General features: G+C 40.6%; 1 protein-coding gene across 8 annotated transcripts in view; it reads right to left on the bottom strand.

Annotated features, from left to right (window-relative positions):
- Positions 1-17,635, bottom strand: part of LOC116388388 (uncharacterized) — a 38,552-nt gene extending 20,917 nt beyond the window's left edge. For 6 of the 8 annotated variants that reach the window (XR_004213069.1, XM_031856179.1, XM_031856174.1 and 3 more), the window contains exons 1-6: positions 17,168-17,632; positions 10,361-10,462; positions 8,740-8,942; positions 8,156-8,322; positions 6,896-7,030; positions 5,757-5,845 (exon numbers count right to left, since the gene is read on the bottom strand). Coding sequence is in view for 7 of the 8 variants with exons in the window: in XM_031856179.1 (XP_031712039.1) it covers positions 5,757-5,845; positions 6,896-7,030; positions 8,156-8,322; positions 8,740-8,942; positions 10,361-10,462; positions 17,168-17,206 (735 nt within the window). In the remaining variant the exon portion in view is untranslated. Of the gene's footprint in view, positions 1-5,756; positions 5,846-6,895; positions 7,031-8,155; positions 8,323-8,739; positions 8,943-10,360; positions 10,463-17,167 lie in introns of all 8 variants that reach the window. The other 2 variants (XM_031856180.1, XM_031856175.1) reach the window with 2 other exon arrangements.
- Between the last annotated feature and the right edge of the window lie 661 nt (positions 17,636-18,296).

Below are 18,296 nucleotides of genomic sequence, written 5' to 3'. Positions count from 1 at the left end.
ACATCATTACACATTATATAATTTAATTATATATATTAATTTATTTGTTACATTATGTTTTACAAAGTTAGGAAAGCAATATTTAAGTCAATGATGTTTTCTTACACATGCTGGGCGGTATACCGGTTCAACCCTTTCACACTTTGCCTCTTCATCTCTTGCACTCACACACTTTGCAGCTTCATCTTTCTTTCACACGAGGCCCCAATCCGCACAGACAGACACACACACACACACACACACACACACACGCTCACTTCCTCCTTCTCTCTCTCTCTCTGTCTCTCTCTCTCTCTCTGGTTGTCTTTGCTCCACAGGTAGCAAGTCTTTAGCGGCTGCTTGCAGTTCTCCCAACCTGCCATCATTATGCACAATAGCCTTAGGTACAAAACTCAGGCCTCATAACTCACGCCCCGCGTGCGTAAATTCCCGTGCAAACACAGTCAAAGCAAAAACACATTTCCTGCTGTCGCCAACATCTTCGGCAAAGAATTAATCAAGCGTTCATCCATTTAGGCTCTTTGCATACCCTTTCCGTCAGAACACAGAACGCTAAGAGAGTTGCGAGTTCTTCTCAGGCGATCGTTTCGCCACCCTGATGAATCCATCAACCAAGGTTTGATTTATACATCTGTCTGTGATCACAGCGGTACAGCTACAGCAAATGGGGTGGCAAGGAGCGAGCTGACACCACCCTGCTCAAATACACACATGCAAATGCACGCACGCACACAAGTGCAACATATACCACTTGCCACACACACATGCACAGCCAAACTCACACATGCATGTGCTCACAAACCAACAGTCACGCGCTCTCGCTCACACTCACACTCACACTCGTGCGCACACAGAAGAGTATTACTGCTTATGAAGTTTTTGGAGAGACAGAGGGAAAAGGGGAGGGGGTAAAAGTTTGCAGAGAAAGAAATGTCTTTCTGTCTGTCTTTCTCATATGGGCCTTCTCCGCATGCTTCATTCGCTCAGCTCTAAGTGCAGGGATTTGGGGGCCAAGATGCGAGCACTGAGTCTATAAATGTTTTGTTTTGTTTATTTGTTTGCCCTCAAAGCCCAAGGAAGCCACGGGTGGGAGAATGAAAAAGATGGAAGAAAAAGAATGAGAGTTTCAGAAGAGACGATGACTGTCTTGTGTGGCGGCTTTCCAAACTTCGGAAAATAAGTAGACTATATGTAACAATACCTATTATATTGTGTGTTACAGCCAAACAAATTTACAGCAAAATATTTTCACACGGCAGATGGAAATGATGTTTTCTTTGTGTACATTACTCTGAATGTATTCCCTTATAAAGCGCTTCAGTGCAAAGACTCTAAACAAACTTAGGAAATGTGCATTTGCGCTTTAATGTCTTGATTGGAATAAGCAAATCTTAGGCTACTATTATTAGGATGTTTATGCAAGTAGCTTTAGAATCGGAAGACTCTGAAGTGGCTTCAGCATTATGTACTTAATGGATATTCTCACCAAGAAAATCACTGCGGAGCAAGAAAGAAAGAACCAGGAAGTCATAGAGGAATAGAAAGACAGAGTGATGGAGGGGCGGGGCACCCTGACTTCCTGGTCTTCAATCTTAGTCCCTGGGAGGCCCACCCTGCACCTGCTGTCTCAGTGCCTCTCATCAGAAAGGCATTTACCGAGTGCCGTGGCTGCGGGCCCCTTCATTAGCAAGCATAATTATTTGTGCAAGTGGCGTAGGGCAAAACTGGCCCCGCATAAACAAACAGAAGGGCCGGAGGACTGTGAACAAACAACACATTAGAGACGATCAACGTTGCCAAAATGAAATCGACAGCGCACCTCAGAAAGAATAAAACAAACAAATCTAGAACTATAACATTATAGCAAGGAAAATGGAAAAATAGTCATCAACATCCAAAATAATGTTGTATGCAGATGCATTATCCCATAACCAGACTCACACTCACACGCAACAAAAGATGATTGATTTTGTTTACCACACAGAGAAAAGAAACAACATTAAAATTATTCAGATATCGTGGTGGAACAATGGATCGTATTTTCATATCACAGTTCAAGCTCAAACCAAGATGCAAACTTTTATTACTCTCCCACGACTCCCCTCTCTAAAGGCTCAATAGTGGAAATAGCTTTCAAAAGGCATGAAACAAAAAACTCTAAAACATATTGTAATACTTAGATGTCCATGTTAACACATGCTAAAAGCACATTATTCACATAATCATGACCGTGAGTGTGTGTGTGTGTGTGTGTGTGTTTGGCTGTGGGCTCCTGTCCTTCTCACAGTTCATCAACTCCACAGCACGACAACTCTTTATCCGACCAATGTTTCATCTCCCAGTGCTAATTACTGAGCCATGAAAACATACACAAACACACACTGACTGGCATGAATATGTGAATAATGTGTTTATTAATTTGAGCTTCATGTAAGTGTTACACAAAACATTTCATACAAGCAAGTAAAGCTTCCAATTTCTCAGTTACCTTGGACCAATTTAGGTACTAGCTGTCATGTATGTCACATCTACAGGTGATGCTGCACAATGACTGTGTGCCCTTTAGCAAGGATCTTGATGCCTATTGGCTCCTGTGGTGTCTCTTCTGTGGTCTTACACAGTCCTGCTACCAGCCTGTAGCTCTGCGCTCTGTACAAATTGGTGATGATTAAAAGAATAAAAAAAAAACTTCAAGTCGGCTTGACCACATGAAAGTAAATACCACACTTGTGGGCTGAATATTTTGTCTTCTCTGCAGTGACATACCGAGAAACGACAGCAAATATAGAAAATGTTATGATACATAAGATGTATCATAAGATGTGTCTGCCATAACATAAAAAACTGCCAGACAAAAATACATGTAAACAATAAATAATAACAAAAAAATAGCATTAAGGCTAATTTAAAATAGAGACATTTTTTCTGACTTTTATTTTTTTGTGTTTTAGTTTTGTAGAAAATCTTTAAACTCTAAACTTTAAAATCCTTGCCCAAAGAAATCCATGCAAATATCTAACGTATTAGATGTTGATTTAAAATCAGGATGAATTTAACTTTCTTCTTCCCTAGAGTTTGAATTTATATACACTACACAAGCTTCAATGGGCACATGTCCACACAACAATAAAATGCCAGTTGTGTTTTATGCACGGACTGCAACAATAAGGCAACATGCTCAGTATAGTTGCAGTTGTAGCATGAGGAATTATGTAAACAACAGAACAATATCACAAACCTAAGGTATACGTGCAGTTTAAACAGCAAACAAGCAAAGTTTCATTCTTACAGACTGGCATACTGAATGCAACAATATTTACAATATGCAATAAAACTAAACTGACAAGGTTGCATTGCAAATATGTAACTTATTGCTTTCACAGCTTTATCTACACTGTACCAATTATATGCAATGTGGCACCTTCAATATGCTGAATTATAAACAAGCATCATAGCCTAACAAACAAATTCATACAACTATTGCTCATGTGTAGCATTGCTGCGGGAAACTTTTCACATGCTGCGGTATTTTGTGCCATTGTAGCCGAACACGGAACTGGTAAAGATATTTGTCTTTACTGTTTCAAATGCAGCACACATTGATGAGCAGATACAAATGACACACAGACACATCCCGACAGGCGCTGTGATTTTGAAGGAATGAAACTCCATTCATTTCCACTTTTCTCTTCCGTAATAAAGCAGCACAGAGACTGACTAATGTATGTTTGTACAGTATAAAAAGAATACATTAGTCAGTCTATATGATGTGTCCATATCGTTACACCAAACACACTCTGAAGCTTTTTCTTCTGCTAACTAGGCAATCATAGCCAGATTTTTTTTTTTACCTCAAACTCTAACTCTGTCCTCTTTAACTGATATCAAACACACACACTGACAAAAAACACACTTTGAAAAACACATAACACATAAACCATTAAAGACTAATTGAATCTAATTTATTTAGTTTTCTTGGAAAGAATCATTTAAGGCAGAACTTCCCTAAGCCCCTCCAATAAATGACACTCTCATACCGTTTTACTCTCTTTTCAAACACAATTAAAAAATAATATATAAATATATACACACTGCAAATGACATGCATATAAGGAGTTCATTTTGGAGCTCGATCTCAGGTCATTAGTAACCCACCATGACGCTGTGGAGTTGGAGGGTCCGCTGGCGACACACAGGCCCCTGGCCATTTATTCTATATTAAGTCTCTAATGGGCCCTCTCTCTCTCTCTCTCTCTCTCTCTCTCCCTCTCTCTCCCTCTCTCTCCCTCCCTCTCCCTCCCTCTCTCTCTCTCTCTTTCTCTCTCTCTCTCTCTCCCTCTCTCTTTCTCTCTCTCTCTCTCTTTCTCTCACTCCTGACACACAGCATGTAGGCACAGCGATGGTAAAATATGCACAGAAAGTCCGGTGCGCACACACAGACAAAGCCATTCAAATGAATGGTTATTTATTCGCTAAACGAGGATCTGGGTGTTTAATGTTCCTTGGACGTTAGGTAGTTTTCTGGGGGAGGCAGAGCCATACCCCTACGGCTACAGACATCATTTATTTTACACATAGCCTAATACCGCACGCTAGGCAGCCGCTGAGAAAAATGGGCTTTGGAAGTGAAAAGGAGATATAAAAGAAATAATGAATGATTCTTTTTGGAGGCGGGGTAGTGGTGGTGATGGGAGGGGGGTGAATGCATTAGAAGTTGCAGCAGGGGGAAAAGCAAGGGGGTAAGCTTTAAGGCTTAAAGCACCTTCTGTGTGTGTGTGTGTGTGTGTGTGTGTGTGAAAAGGAAGATCGAGAGAGCGCCACAGATAGAAAGATAGAAAAGTCAACACAAACATTCCGCAATAGTGTATGTTTCAGTGTGTGTGTGTGTGTTGGATTTCAGGATATCAGTGGGCGGCAGGTGATACCTGGGTGTGTGTGAGGCTCTCATGCCTCCATCTGCATCTCATCCAAATGCAGAACATCACAACATCAGAGGGGCTCCTCTACTTGCATATCAACACTTCCCCAAAAGGACACAGTACCGATGTGATATATCCAAAACAACAAAGCCCTCAAAAGTAACTTTTTGAAAAAAAAAAAAAATGTTTTATTCATTTATACATTTTTGTCAAAAATGTCGACATGTTTACCTCCCTCTCTCTTTTGAAACACTATGCAAGTTATCATGAGCTTCTTCGAAAACATCTAACAAAGGGAACTGGACGGTATTGATTCTGAATATAATTATATTATTATAGTAAGTAATAAGTGTATTAATTGGTCAATATTTCTCTGTCAGCACCCAAGCTTTAAGAATGCACATTTACATAGTTTTAATTGTTGTCATGTCAGAAATATCTCATGAAATACGTACTTTGAAGAGCTTCCATTTCATCGTTGCATGGAATGGACACATTTAAAATGTATTTAATAGAGTTGTAAATTAGTTACAAATGTTATTGACATAGAAATTGGCTATTGAATCTGGAACTTTCCCAGTTAACATGATTCGTCGACTGAGCTTCAGGTAATAAATCATTATTGGGTTTTCTGCCTTGCTTCGCAGGGTTAAACACACCCATAATTGAAGAAGGTATTTAACTATCCTCCAAATTCAGATCTTGTCACATTTCAAAAGAAATAAAAAAATCCCTGAATGTCATTGATAAGTTGATTTATATTTATGTTTTAATTTACTGAACAGAAAATAAATGGAGTTTGCCATTTGAAGTTTTTTTTTAATGCTAAAAACTTACCTCCTTATATGTGGTGACTGAAGTGAGTGCTACTGTCATCTCTCCACCAGAAAACTCCTTCAGCTCCAGAGTCAGCAGCTGCTCCAAGTCTACATCCAGTCAGCACACACAAACAGACTAACAGTTATATAAAACACACACAAAATAATACAAAACAATTTCACAACAGACAGAAAAAAAACACACAAGCATGAATACACTTTCCAGACCTGAGAGGTAATTGAAAGGATGTTGTGATACAGGAATTATACAGAACGTTTAACAATCATGTGACCTGACTTGTGTGAGCAGTAGAGCACGGAGAGAGCTGCGTACTGCACAGCCACAGAGCAATGCCAAAAAAACATAGTTGATCTACAGTTGTTTCCTGGCAACTAGTTTTCACATCATCAAAGTATACCAACTTAGAATTTTCTCAAGTTTTAATGGTGCAACCCAATTTAGAAACTTACTAGTTTGAAAGTAGCTTGTAGTTAAACTTGGGTTTACAACGGCTTACAAATAGCTTAAACACAATGGGGCACCATTATTTTAATTATTTACAACTCTATGACAACTCAAAACATCTGCCATAAAAAGGTGTTTCATAGTTGATTCTTCTCCTGTTGCTGTAATCTGTTATAAAATGAGAGTATAATGAGGATGATAGAGAACTGTATCTTTATCTTCGTTATCAAGTTGCATGAAGGAACACAATGGTCTATATCAGGTCAGGACACATTCCATATAATCCCAGAGAGAAGGGTTGACTCTGTCATCCCCAGGACAATTTCCTTCCGGTACACTCCCCTGCACATCCCTTCTAAGTTTCTTTATTTAAATACACCTCACACTTTACATTACACTTACATTTTACTTGTTTATAGTACTGTTATCTGTTTCTTTGTGCACTGTATTTTATATTTTATTGTAAATTTGAATTACTTTTTGCACTGTGTTGATTGTTGTTGATTGTTTAATGTTATGCACCACCCGCCATGTCAAATTCCTTGTATGTGCAACATACCGTGGCAAATAAACGGTTCTGATTCTGATTCTGATTCTGATTGCATGTCACCCCATCTCTCTGTCTTCTTTGTACAAACTCTTCGGTGTTCAATTAAGGTGAATAAGCTGCCCAACTACTCTGCCTGTTTTACCTTGTCGCCTCGTCGCATCACGTTGACCAGCAGTGACATCACTGCATTGCTCCAAGGATCTCATGAGCTCCTCCAGTTGTGCTGACTGTCGGCCATGTTTGACCCACAAAGCTTCACTTTGCAGCCGCAAGGCCTCTGTAGACACACAAGCACACAAATACATATGGGTGTGTCCAGGATACACACTCTGGCTCTAGTTCATATACGTTCAGTCTCGGTTCAATAACAACATGACCAATTATGATCCATATTTGATTAGAACCTAATCTACATGTCTTAACTTCCATTGTAATGCAAGTAATCAGCACAGCACAGTTTGGTCGTTAGCCAGATATTTTTCTTGAGCCTCTGCTTTATTTAGTTAGTTAGATCATGTGAGCTACTTGTTCAAATATTTAAAATTGTGTGCTATTCATCCAAATGTTCCCCATTGGTCTCATCATAGTCAAAATGTACAGTACAACTATACATAGCACATTGCAATAAAACAATTGCACTTATCCTTTGGTAACATTTCTCATCAGACAGAATTTATGAGGATCAGGGTTTGAGCTAAGCTACTGGCCTCTTTAGGAATCAATGAACCTAATAATGGACTGTCTGAAGAGCTCTCACAAAGAAATACGAGAACTGGACTATACGTCACTCTCCTGCTCTAATAATTTCTCACTCCATCCATCTAGGACTATTCTCTGTCTGTCCGTCTTTCTGTAAATCACTGTGAGAGACAGCAAAGAAGAAAAGCAGCAGAGCGTTATTGAACAGAGATCTGGCATGTCTCCTGCCCAACCTTTACACAGCTGCTTAACATCTTGAGTGACAACTTGAGTGCCTGTTTGTAGCTGACTTAACAACACGCACACACACACGCACACACACGCACACACAGAGTTTTGTTCTCTGCCACTCTCTACCTTTTACTGTTTTCTCTGTTATCGGCTTGCCTTCTATTCATGTAAAACATTTACTGACATCTCTTTGATTTCTTGTAACAACTTTTCTTAATTTAGTGGAAAAAATATGACTACCTGATAAAACAAAAGCAACATAACAGACTAAACTAACTTACATAAAGAAGAGTCATACCACGGGACTCTGTGTGTCTTTCAGCACTCGTCCTTACTCGCACTCACCACCCCTCATCTCTCTCTTTCTCCATCTCTCCCGGTGGGTGTTAAGCGAGTCATGTCAGGGGATTTGTGTGTGTCCTCCTTCATCGCCCCATTACTCCCCCTGGGGGGGCACCTGCGCCTCCCTCACCTCCAAGAGTCTCCCCCAGCGCTGCTCCGATGTGCTCCGCTGCCTCTTGAAGAATCTCCCCGGTGACTGTTGTCACCGCAGACGATGCCCCATCATCCCCTGCGTCCTGCTGCATGTCTTGATGGACCACTCGCAGGATGCTGGACTCCAAGGTGTGGTACTCAGAGCTAGGAGAGTGAGAAGATGGTGGTGAAGGAGATATAGATGGCTGCAGGGGAAGGAGCGACGATTGTGATGCATTTGCATAAATACAACTCCCAATGGGCCATGAGTGATGAAATACAAACCCAAACATAGTCTCAATCTCCTTTTTGCCTCCATAAATACAAACTTCTGAGCGAGAAGCCCACTGTGTCTGGATATATTAGTGGTCTTCGTGTGTGCTTCAGTGTGTACACACATTAATCAGTGTTGGCTCATTGAAACATAAAACTTTCTAAATTCACTGAACCCTCTTTCAGGTTCAAGATTTTAATTTCTTTACTGCCGTCTATCCATAAAACAGTTAAGATGAGCTGAAGTTATCTACACACTGACCTGGTTTTGTACCTTGACATGATGTGAGTGCATATGTGAATGTTTACCTATCTAGCAGTCCATCTCTCAGTAGTGTGAGTGAGAATTTTCCGGTGTGATGAAGCTTCACGAGGTCCACATCCTCTCTCCACAGCAGCGAGCTCTCACAGATTTTCACCCTCTGCAGATACCTCATCGTCTCCCCGGGCAACACAGCGTCACATTGCCGGCGGCTCAGCACAGGCACGCACACACCACCGGACGTTTCCTTCTGGAGCACACAATAAATCAAACCACACGTTTAAAACTGAACTAAAAACAGACTTTAAATCAATAGGCCCACGTTTTATTTGATTAAATAAAAATTGAAAATAGAAATGCAGTATTTTATGAGATTGTTGCAACGCTGCACCAAACATCATTTTACAATATGAATTAAATCATGCTTTGATGATCATATCTTCATGAGTAAAGGTATACTATGCAGCAATTCTCGCTTACTGGTTCTGAACACAACTTTCAAACTCCACCGTGGCCTCTTTGCTCTGCTTGTGTTTGGCTCTCGATAAAAAAGCTAAGTCAGTATTTGAACTAACCGCCCGGTCTGTGCACCTCAGTTGCTTGCTGCTCCCTGGTAACCGTAGCGGGGCTAACCTTAGACCAAAAAGACAAGCCTATAGGCAGGCAGGAGGAGACCCTCCAGCTGTTGTCCGCACACACTCTACACTCTAGTGTTGGCAGCATTGTTCTGTGTCGGGAGTGTCCCCGACATATGTCCAGCATTAGTTCTCAAATCATTTCTGCTGGTACCAAATAGTTCTAAGCTTTATTCATAACGTTGACAGTACAATGATTATTATTAAAAATGTACAAAACAATTGCATACAAAAGTCCACTGTCTTCCAATTTCTCCCCACCTTCTCTCTCTCTCACACACAATGCGAGCAATGTCTGTAATTATGTCAGTCTTTACTCCAAAAGTCAGAATTATTAACAATAGATAGATGTTTACATTTCAAACATGTATTTATCTTACAAAATATTCTGCTTCAGTTTGTTGGCATTTAGCCTTCACTGCTGTCATAAACTGTTTACTCTCTCGCGCTCATCTGTAGTAATGGGGCAGCCTAGCAGCAATCTAACTGCACCATAAATTACCTTTATATTACCACAATAACACAAAAACAGACTCATACTAACATATTGTTACTTCTTTTGATACGCTAACACTACAGCATAGAGAAAGCCAGAGAAAAGGAGAAGGGGAGAAAAGCAAAATTCATAACAGGCATTGCATAATTGAATATCGTTCTGTTATTGTGGCCAACCAATATTGTGTTGAACGATAAATTTGTCATATCACTCAAACCTAATTGAGAGGAATTACTTTTGTATGAGTCTAAAGCTTGTTTTTCAGCAGAACGCTGCATAGTATACCTTTAGGAATCCTGAGAATACTTAAAATATGTGTGACCACTGTTGTGAAAATATCTTTATGTTTACAGTGAAACAAAAGGAGAGTGGATAAAACTTGGGATAAGAATGGATAAGTAGAGTTGGCTCAACTTTCAGGTGCCTATGTGGCCTTTAAACTTGAATATTTTAACTTAACCCATCAGGAAAATGTTTGGTTTTCACATGTTTTTAAGAATAAAAGACATCCACACAAACAGACAGAATTCATATTACCTGGCTGAGGTGTAGTGCTATGCACAGTGTTGCGGCCACAGTGTCAACATCTGGCTCCGGTCCGCCTAAAACAGCGTGGATGGGATCCTCTAATGCTTCTGCCTGTAAACACACCCACACACACACACAAACATACAAAGGTTTTGTGGGCTTCTTCATTACTAAATATGCCTGACACAACATCGTTCAGTGATACTTCATCTATTTGTTTTACAACATCTAACAAAGGAAGCAGGAAAACAGCATTGTACATCATTATTTGATTTGATAGCTGATGTAACGGTATCACTTGAAACTCCTTGAGCCAGCATGACTGTGTTAGATGACTGCAGCACTTTCAAACCAACAATATGCATTAGTAATGAAATGGTGCTGTAAGGTTTAGCTCATGCTTGAAAGAGGATAATACTTAATGTGCACTAGACTAGAGGCAAAATCAGTTTTAACAGCGAGGCAACGGTCTAAATTAGCAAGAGAAACATTTTCACTGCTAACTCACAGTAACACACTGTATCAGAGAAGTGATGACTTCCATTAATTTCATTAAACAATGCAGGCAAACACTCCTCATTTAGGTTAAGTGGACATTAATGACAGATCCATTACAGAGATTAAGCATTCATCTCCGGGTGAAAAGGCATAAAATTAAGTTTCTCCCCTCATTTATTGACTGGGACTCTTGGTATTACATTTTAAGATGGCATTCCTGCATTGGTATTTAAATACAAGTATTTACAGAGTTACTTACATGGGGGCACACATCCAAAAATCAGGTCTCTGGACATTCAACATTTTGCTTTGTGAGAGAAATAAATCCAAACACCCTAATATAAACTATAAGGCTTCCTCTTAAAGACATGCATCCTCATTCATTACACCTACTGAAAGTGAAAGAAAACAGTGCAATCATTTCTGGTAATTGGGATCGAAATCACACTGAGCCATCCCCATTATGCACTTGCACTGGGTGTTCTGTGACAATCTGTAATGTTTTATCTTAAACAGATAAGCTGACTCACCACTAGTACAAGCCTGCCCTGCAGCCTGCACCATTAATCAAGAAGCAAAATGTGGATACAATGAAAATCCTGTCTATCTGGAACTCATCTTAATAGGCTTGTATGCTCTGATGGGAGAGGGGGTTGGAGCAGTGGAGGGGCAATTTTACAAAAACAAAGACCGCCAGGAAGCCTTGATTATTCGTGTTTCCTGACTCGATTTTTGCGCAAACTGGCAACCTTATGTTCACAAGTTCAGTTGTGTATCCTCTGAGCATCTTCCAACCTTGGCTGACAGATACACTGGCTTAGTGGCCTTGACAAAATAACTTAGATAGAAGTCCATCAGGACTGTCCGAGTGGGTATCTTTAAGTGGCATCTCTATACACAGTTTGATATACCCTCTTAACATGATTCAGCAAAGTTATTTAGGAATGGTCCAGTATGCTGCTATCACTTCCCTGAACTATACAAGTTGCACACTTGGTTTGCCGGTGACTAAACAACTTTCCCTTGTGGAAAATCTGCAGCTGGCTAGAGGTTATCGAACGACAATGCATTGTGAGTTAGTTACAAGCCAATTCCTTGAGATGCTTTGGATCTAAAAACAAAGACGACTAAACAATATTTACATTATTAATGAAAGTGAATGGCTGCCAGTCTACAAAATGCATGGTGTGCTTTGGAAAATGGTCAACTGTAATGTAAATGTGTAAAATATTCATAGCATTGGTCTTTTGAGCCGCATTGACTGCAACTTGTATTTCATTTAGTAATCCTGCTTTCCTAGCTCTTGCTTTGTTGACATGGCAAATATATAATGGAGATGATTTAAAAGGGAGCTTAATGCTGGAGACAGAACATAAAGCACAGCTAATAATGCATACGGAATGGAGTTGGTGTCTTGTTTCCGTTTATTAGGACTCACCAGATCCATAGGGCCAGATGGATAAATTAAATGAGGGGAGAAGAAATGAGAGACTAAAGCACAGAGAGGGAAGGGAAGTTAGATAGGTCAGAGACTGCTGATTAGACTCCGGTCCAATTCCTATCTGGCCCCTACACCGTCCCAATCCGTGACAGAGTGAACTCTGTTCGTAGTCGCACTTACAGCTCAATGAAGCGCTCTTCTTTAAGGTGTAAGATATAAATACAGTGGCAAGCTTCGGGATGAACACCCCTCTCTCTGGAAAGGACACTTAAAATAAATATCAGAATCAAAATGCTTTATTGATCCTCGGAGGTAAATTGGGTTACTGCTCCCAAAGATATAACATAGAGAAATGATAAGAAAACATAAATAAGTATGTAAACATATGCGCATTATACTACAACATAACGACACGCATATGAAAAAGATATATAAGAAATATATTAATTATATACTACAATGTATAACATATAATAATGCTGAAAATGACATCTATGATCAAATGAGTAAAAATGCAAGAATAATCTATCTCAATGTCTATCTCAGTTTGAGCAGTTTAGGACTAAATATTTGTCCCGGTGGTCCATTTCTACAGACTCGTTGTAAAAGGGTTTTATAACCCATTACCACTTCCGTCTAATTGGTTTTAGACAGCACTTGAAAAAGGCGGCTGACATATAGGGACTATGTGCAGCATACCGATAAGTCAGACATGTAAAGGTGGTGGGGTAACAAGGAAATAGGAAGAAATGGTGGATCGACAGGTGAAAAATGTGATAGGGAGAAGAAAAAAGGAGGAAGAAATTAGATAACAGTCGGTGAAGATGAGGGGCAAAGAAGTGGAAAGGGAGAGAGAAAATACTGTGAAGAGGAAAGAGGAGAAGGGGTGTGAGAGGGAGAGAAAAGGAGAGGGGGGAGGACTGCAGCCATTCCCTTCATATGAGAGAGAGAGAAGGAGAATAAATCAATACTAGATAGCCAGAGAAAGGAAGCCATGCATTAGCAGGAGAAAAGGCCACTCAGTGTCTGTTCTACTGCAGTGCGAGGACATAGGTGTGTGTTTGTGTGTGTGTGCACGAGCAGAGCACGCATCGGCCATCTGATATCCTTCAATCTGAGTGCTCTCCCTCTGAGCTCTACCCTCCTTTCCAACACATTCAAGTCCTCTCCTCTCCTCTCCTCTCCTCTCCTCTCCTCTCGGTAGGCCAGGTTTGGAATATATTATGAATCTCCTATAGATGCCCTGCCGCCTCAATTTGTATTTTAAGCCAAATATTAGTCGAAGATGAGGCAATTTACTCACTTACAGTAATTGCTCCAAGCATTAAATCTGTGGGGCTTTTAAATACAACCTTTGAATACATTCAGAAACAGTAAGCGTTTACATGGTGTGGAGCAACCGGAGCCTTACCAAGCACATTAGATTGAAGTCAAGGAAACACTGAGAACAAGTCACCAGTCCATCATACACAGACATATCGATCATATACATATAATCATATCTGTTGGAGTTTCGTTTTCATCTGAACTGAAGTGAAGCAGAAACTCTGTTAACCCAGGCAGAATACAGAAACACACAGAAAGGACCTGGCCTGAGAATGACAAGTTATTCTAGCTGTGTCAGCCACAGAGCCTATTAACATCATATACGTACACACATAGGGCTCTCACGATATTAGATTGTCACTACACAATTATCATCAAATTCATATTTAACTTTGATCATTGTGCATTTTGTCTTCTTTTTTGGCAAATAAATTACACTCAAAATACAAGTCTGGAGGTGTAGAGAGTCTGTAACCATAAAATGATATAGGATGCGCTGAATTTGCTGAAACACATTCTCACTGCCAACTGTCATCAACGTGATGTAAATATTTCATTTTAAAATATTACGGTTATCGTCACTACCAGGAAATTGTGACACGCCTATACATTTACATTCTTTGTGAATTTCTCATTACAGCTAATGTGTGCCTTGCAGTATAATTTGTATTAGAAAAAAGAAGGAAAAACTATTATTTGTTGTTTTACGAAGCATTTATTGTGATAAACAGGGTTTGAAAATTACCTATTCTTTTTAACACTTCTGAAATGATATAATTTTGGTAATAAAATGAAAGATAAGCCATAATCAAAGTGGTCCGAAAATATATTTTCAGGTGTGTGTGTGCGTGTGTGAGTGGGTGTATTAATGTGCAGACTGAGAAGGGCAGATGGTGGAAGTCCACTCAGCACATGCCAATGCCAAATGATGGGAGGGTGAAGGAGGGAGAGCTGCGGAGCAATACGGAGAAAAACTGAGTGAGAAAGAAAGATAGCATTAAGTAGCATTAAGAGCCAAGCCAATTAGAGGTATGGATTTTCTGGACGGTGGCCACACAGAGAGTAGAGAGAGAGGGAGGATGACAGACAGTGGTCAGCAAAATAGAGAATTATCAAAGTGTATATTGGAGAGCTGAAAGACAAAGTGTGTCTGTGTGCACGAGTGTGTGTGTGTGTGTGTGTGTGTGCGCGCGAGAGAGGAATGTTTGATAATCATGGCATGTGTTACACTTTATCTGCAACCTCCATGACACTCATCAGTTGCCCTCCTTATCACTCAATTGCCCTGCTGTGCTCTGATCTGCAGATTTGCTTCTTTGATCTTCTCTTTAGCTTTCCCCTAAGTTTGTGTAAAGTACATCCCAGGTAAAAGCTCTTATCCTCTTTGAATTTAATTTCAGACAGGCTGTTCATATGCACGTTTGTATTGTGCCGACAGACACCTGTTTAGATGAATAAAATGCGTACTGTCAATACTGTAGCATGGCTGAAAATATAATTAATTTAAAGAATTCATTATTAATGAATTAATTATCGTTATTATTTCAACCGCGTATGAAATGTGGTAACAGCATATTGGTGTACATAAACATATTTTCTCCCGTATCCCTTTAACTAAATAACATATTTTTCATGTTCATTATATGCTATTATAGAATTAATAAGGATGTTTTATATAATTTATTGCTAAATCAGCTTTTGAACACATGAACACCATCACCGATATGTCATCACCAATGGCCAGGAAGTGTATAGTTTGGACTTTAACATGCGTAGGCAATATATGTAACGCCCTGTGAGCGATTGCACATACACAATCGTTATCTGCTGATGAAAATCGTGTGATATGATCGAAACCTCCTAGACTGTTTTGTCAACTGTTGTTTGAAATGTCAAGAATGAATGCTATGATCAAAAGCTCCAGAACAGCTGCTACATGGACCGTAAATGTTCTCTAAATGATATTCAAAGCATGATGTAGCAGCAAATAACTGTTATCTATGTAGAGATATAGAGAGTGAAGTTACTCTCCCTCTGTGTGTGTTGTAATCCGAGCGTCTTCATGCTTTGTTGACATAGCCGGACCTTTTTAGTGCATGTGGCTGTCGCTCCGCACTGCGCTCATACGACAGTTACAGCTGATAACGACATCCCAACCCAAGCCGTCGCCGAGGAAGCTTAGCACCCGGCCTCTTGTTCCCCCTCAGGTAAACACTGTTAGCTCTGTCTGCACTGTTTGTGCTATTAGCACTGTTAGCTTCTAGCCACCGCCTCAGCCGTCGCCATGTTGAGAGCCAATGCGGAGGGAACTAGATATGCTCTGAATTTCATATTGAGCACCTTAAAGTTGAGATTGTTTTCATGTGCAGTAGGTTGGAATTTTACCTTTGAAAAAAAAGGAGCAATCTTATAAAATCATCAGTAAATCACGTGAATTAATATTTGCCACATCTAATTGTGGGTGTATGTAAGGCAAGGCAAGTTTATTTGTTTAGCACATTTCAAAGGCAATTCAAAGTGCTTCACATAAAACCATTAAAAGCATCAAAACATTGGTGTGTGTATGTGTTTGAGCTTTCCTATCCCCTTCGTAATACATGAAAAACAACACCAAATTGACTGAAAAACCAAAACAGCAAAATTATTACTATTAATAAGTCACTATACAATAGTGTGTGTCCTCTTAAGAGGCTGTCAGGAATGCTGGTGCCTGGACATTAATTGTAAAACGCAAGGTATTTAACTCAGCCAATATAATATAAATGCCTAAAGTGCAGCAGTGCCAATATCAACTGGGCACTGAGTCTTCACAGATACTCTTTGGAGTAGTTCAGAATAAATATATTCACAGCTCAAGACCTTTGAAAGATACCACCATAGACATGCACGGCAACTGATAGTATGGCCATGTCTTTTGAACAAGCATATAGAGACAACACTTTCACAGCAGTATGGCCTCAAGGCATGTACATCATCCATGAAAGGATCCCTGATGGGCTCCCCTGACAGTCTAAATGTACACTAGCCAAGACTGTGTAGAAAATGTAAAAAGACCAAAACCCCATATCTACAATCTATCACAATATGCTAATATGTATGCCCCGAAGGCTCCACAGTCATTTAGTCTATATAAATGACGTTGTTTAGTATTTGCATGAGGCTTTTTTTATGTGTGAACTATGTTCAGTCCTGGATCAAATGCAAATCATGAGTCAGTATCTGCAGAGCAACCAGATAGCAGGGAAGGAAGGGCAGCCTCTGGCTAAACTTGTTGATGTCATGCCTCCCCCTCATTCAAATTCACACACTGCTGTTCCTGTAAACACAACGAGCTTATTGTATGGGGCCAAACACGCCTTCCTCTCGCCTGTACTGTCATATTGTCGATCTACAGGTGCTTGGGGGACCGAAGGGACGTGAGAGGCTTTTGCCGTGCGCTTTTTCAGCAACAGGAACGCAGCCTGTAGCACAGCAGTGTTAGCCTCCCCGTCATGGTCTTATTCATTACACCCACAACCTGGTGTTAACGGCACTGAAGGCTCTCAACTCACCCCGAGTCTGCTCTGGACCCACCGCAGATACTCTTCCATGTCGGCCTGCGTCGCTACGGCGTCGCTGCAGATCTCTCCATAGACCAAGTTTCGGCAATAATGCTGCTGATGCGTGCGTGCGTGTTAGCGCGTGTGTTTTTTGTTTTTTTTCTCTCTCCGCTTCCGAGTCCCCCGCTGCGCTCGCACTGCAGCACTCTGTGCTGCTGAGTGTGCCGTCAGTCCTCCCCTTCTCTACGGGGTGAACCCACAGCACCGAGCAGTGGGTGTGACGGCAGGAAAAGGAGATCCGACGGAGGCGCGCTCGGTGATTCAACCGCGCTCCCTGCGGTAGGGAGCCCCCCCAACCGTCCCCTACACATCCACACACACAAACACACCTATCCTATACCGTACATATAACGAAAAACACGGAGTGAATGATCGATAGTGGCTCTCCAGCACCACGGACAGCACATGTTCACTGCCAGTGTCTGTGTTGATTTCAGCTCTTTAGGTGAACAGAAAAATATGTACTTATTTTTGGTGTGCCGCAATTTCCCCACATGTTTCTATTTTTGCCGCAATGTGATCAAAACAGCTGCCAGAATCAAAGGACACTGAAATGCCTTTCTGGATTGTGAGTGAGTGTGTGTGTGTGTGTGTGTGTGTGTGTGCGTGTGTGTGTGTGTGTGTGTGTGTGTGTGTGTGTGTGTGTGTGTGACAGGAAGCACTTTAATTAATCTGAAAGATGACCTGTTAGTAACAACCTGAGAAAATAGAGAACACATAGAGACTGAAGCTCTCTCTCTCTCTCTCTCTCTCTCTCTCTCTCTCTCTCTCTCTCTCTCTCTGTCACACACACACACACACACACACACACACAGGAAGCCTACTCTGAAACTTTAATATTTAAAATGGACAAGATATTTGTCATTGGGTCAGGGTGCCACTGGATTTATCTTATATTATATTGTATCTCTCTATCTATCTGTCTGTCTGTCTGTCTGTCTGTCTTATATACCGCATTCCTCTTACTGTATGCTGCCTAACATTTAGGTGCATTCTGATAATTATTTATCATGTGCATAGCCAAAATTAACCAGCAAACATTTGTTGGGCCCCTATACTGACGCCCCACTCACCACCCTCT

The sequence above is a fragment of the Anarrhichthys ocellatus genome, unplaced genomic scaffold (assembly GCF_004355925.1).
Source record: "Anarrhichthys ocellatus isolate YVR2014 unplaced genomic scaffold, GSC_Weel_1.0 scaffold17, whole genome shotgun sequence".
Lineage (NCBI taxonomy): Eukaryota > Metazoa > Chordata > Actinopteri > Perciformes > Anarhichadidae > Anarrhichthys > Anarrhichthys ocellatus.
This window is presented reverse-complemented; position numbering and strand designations above follow the sequence as displayed.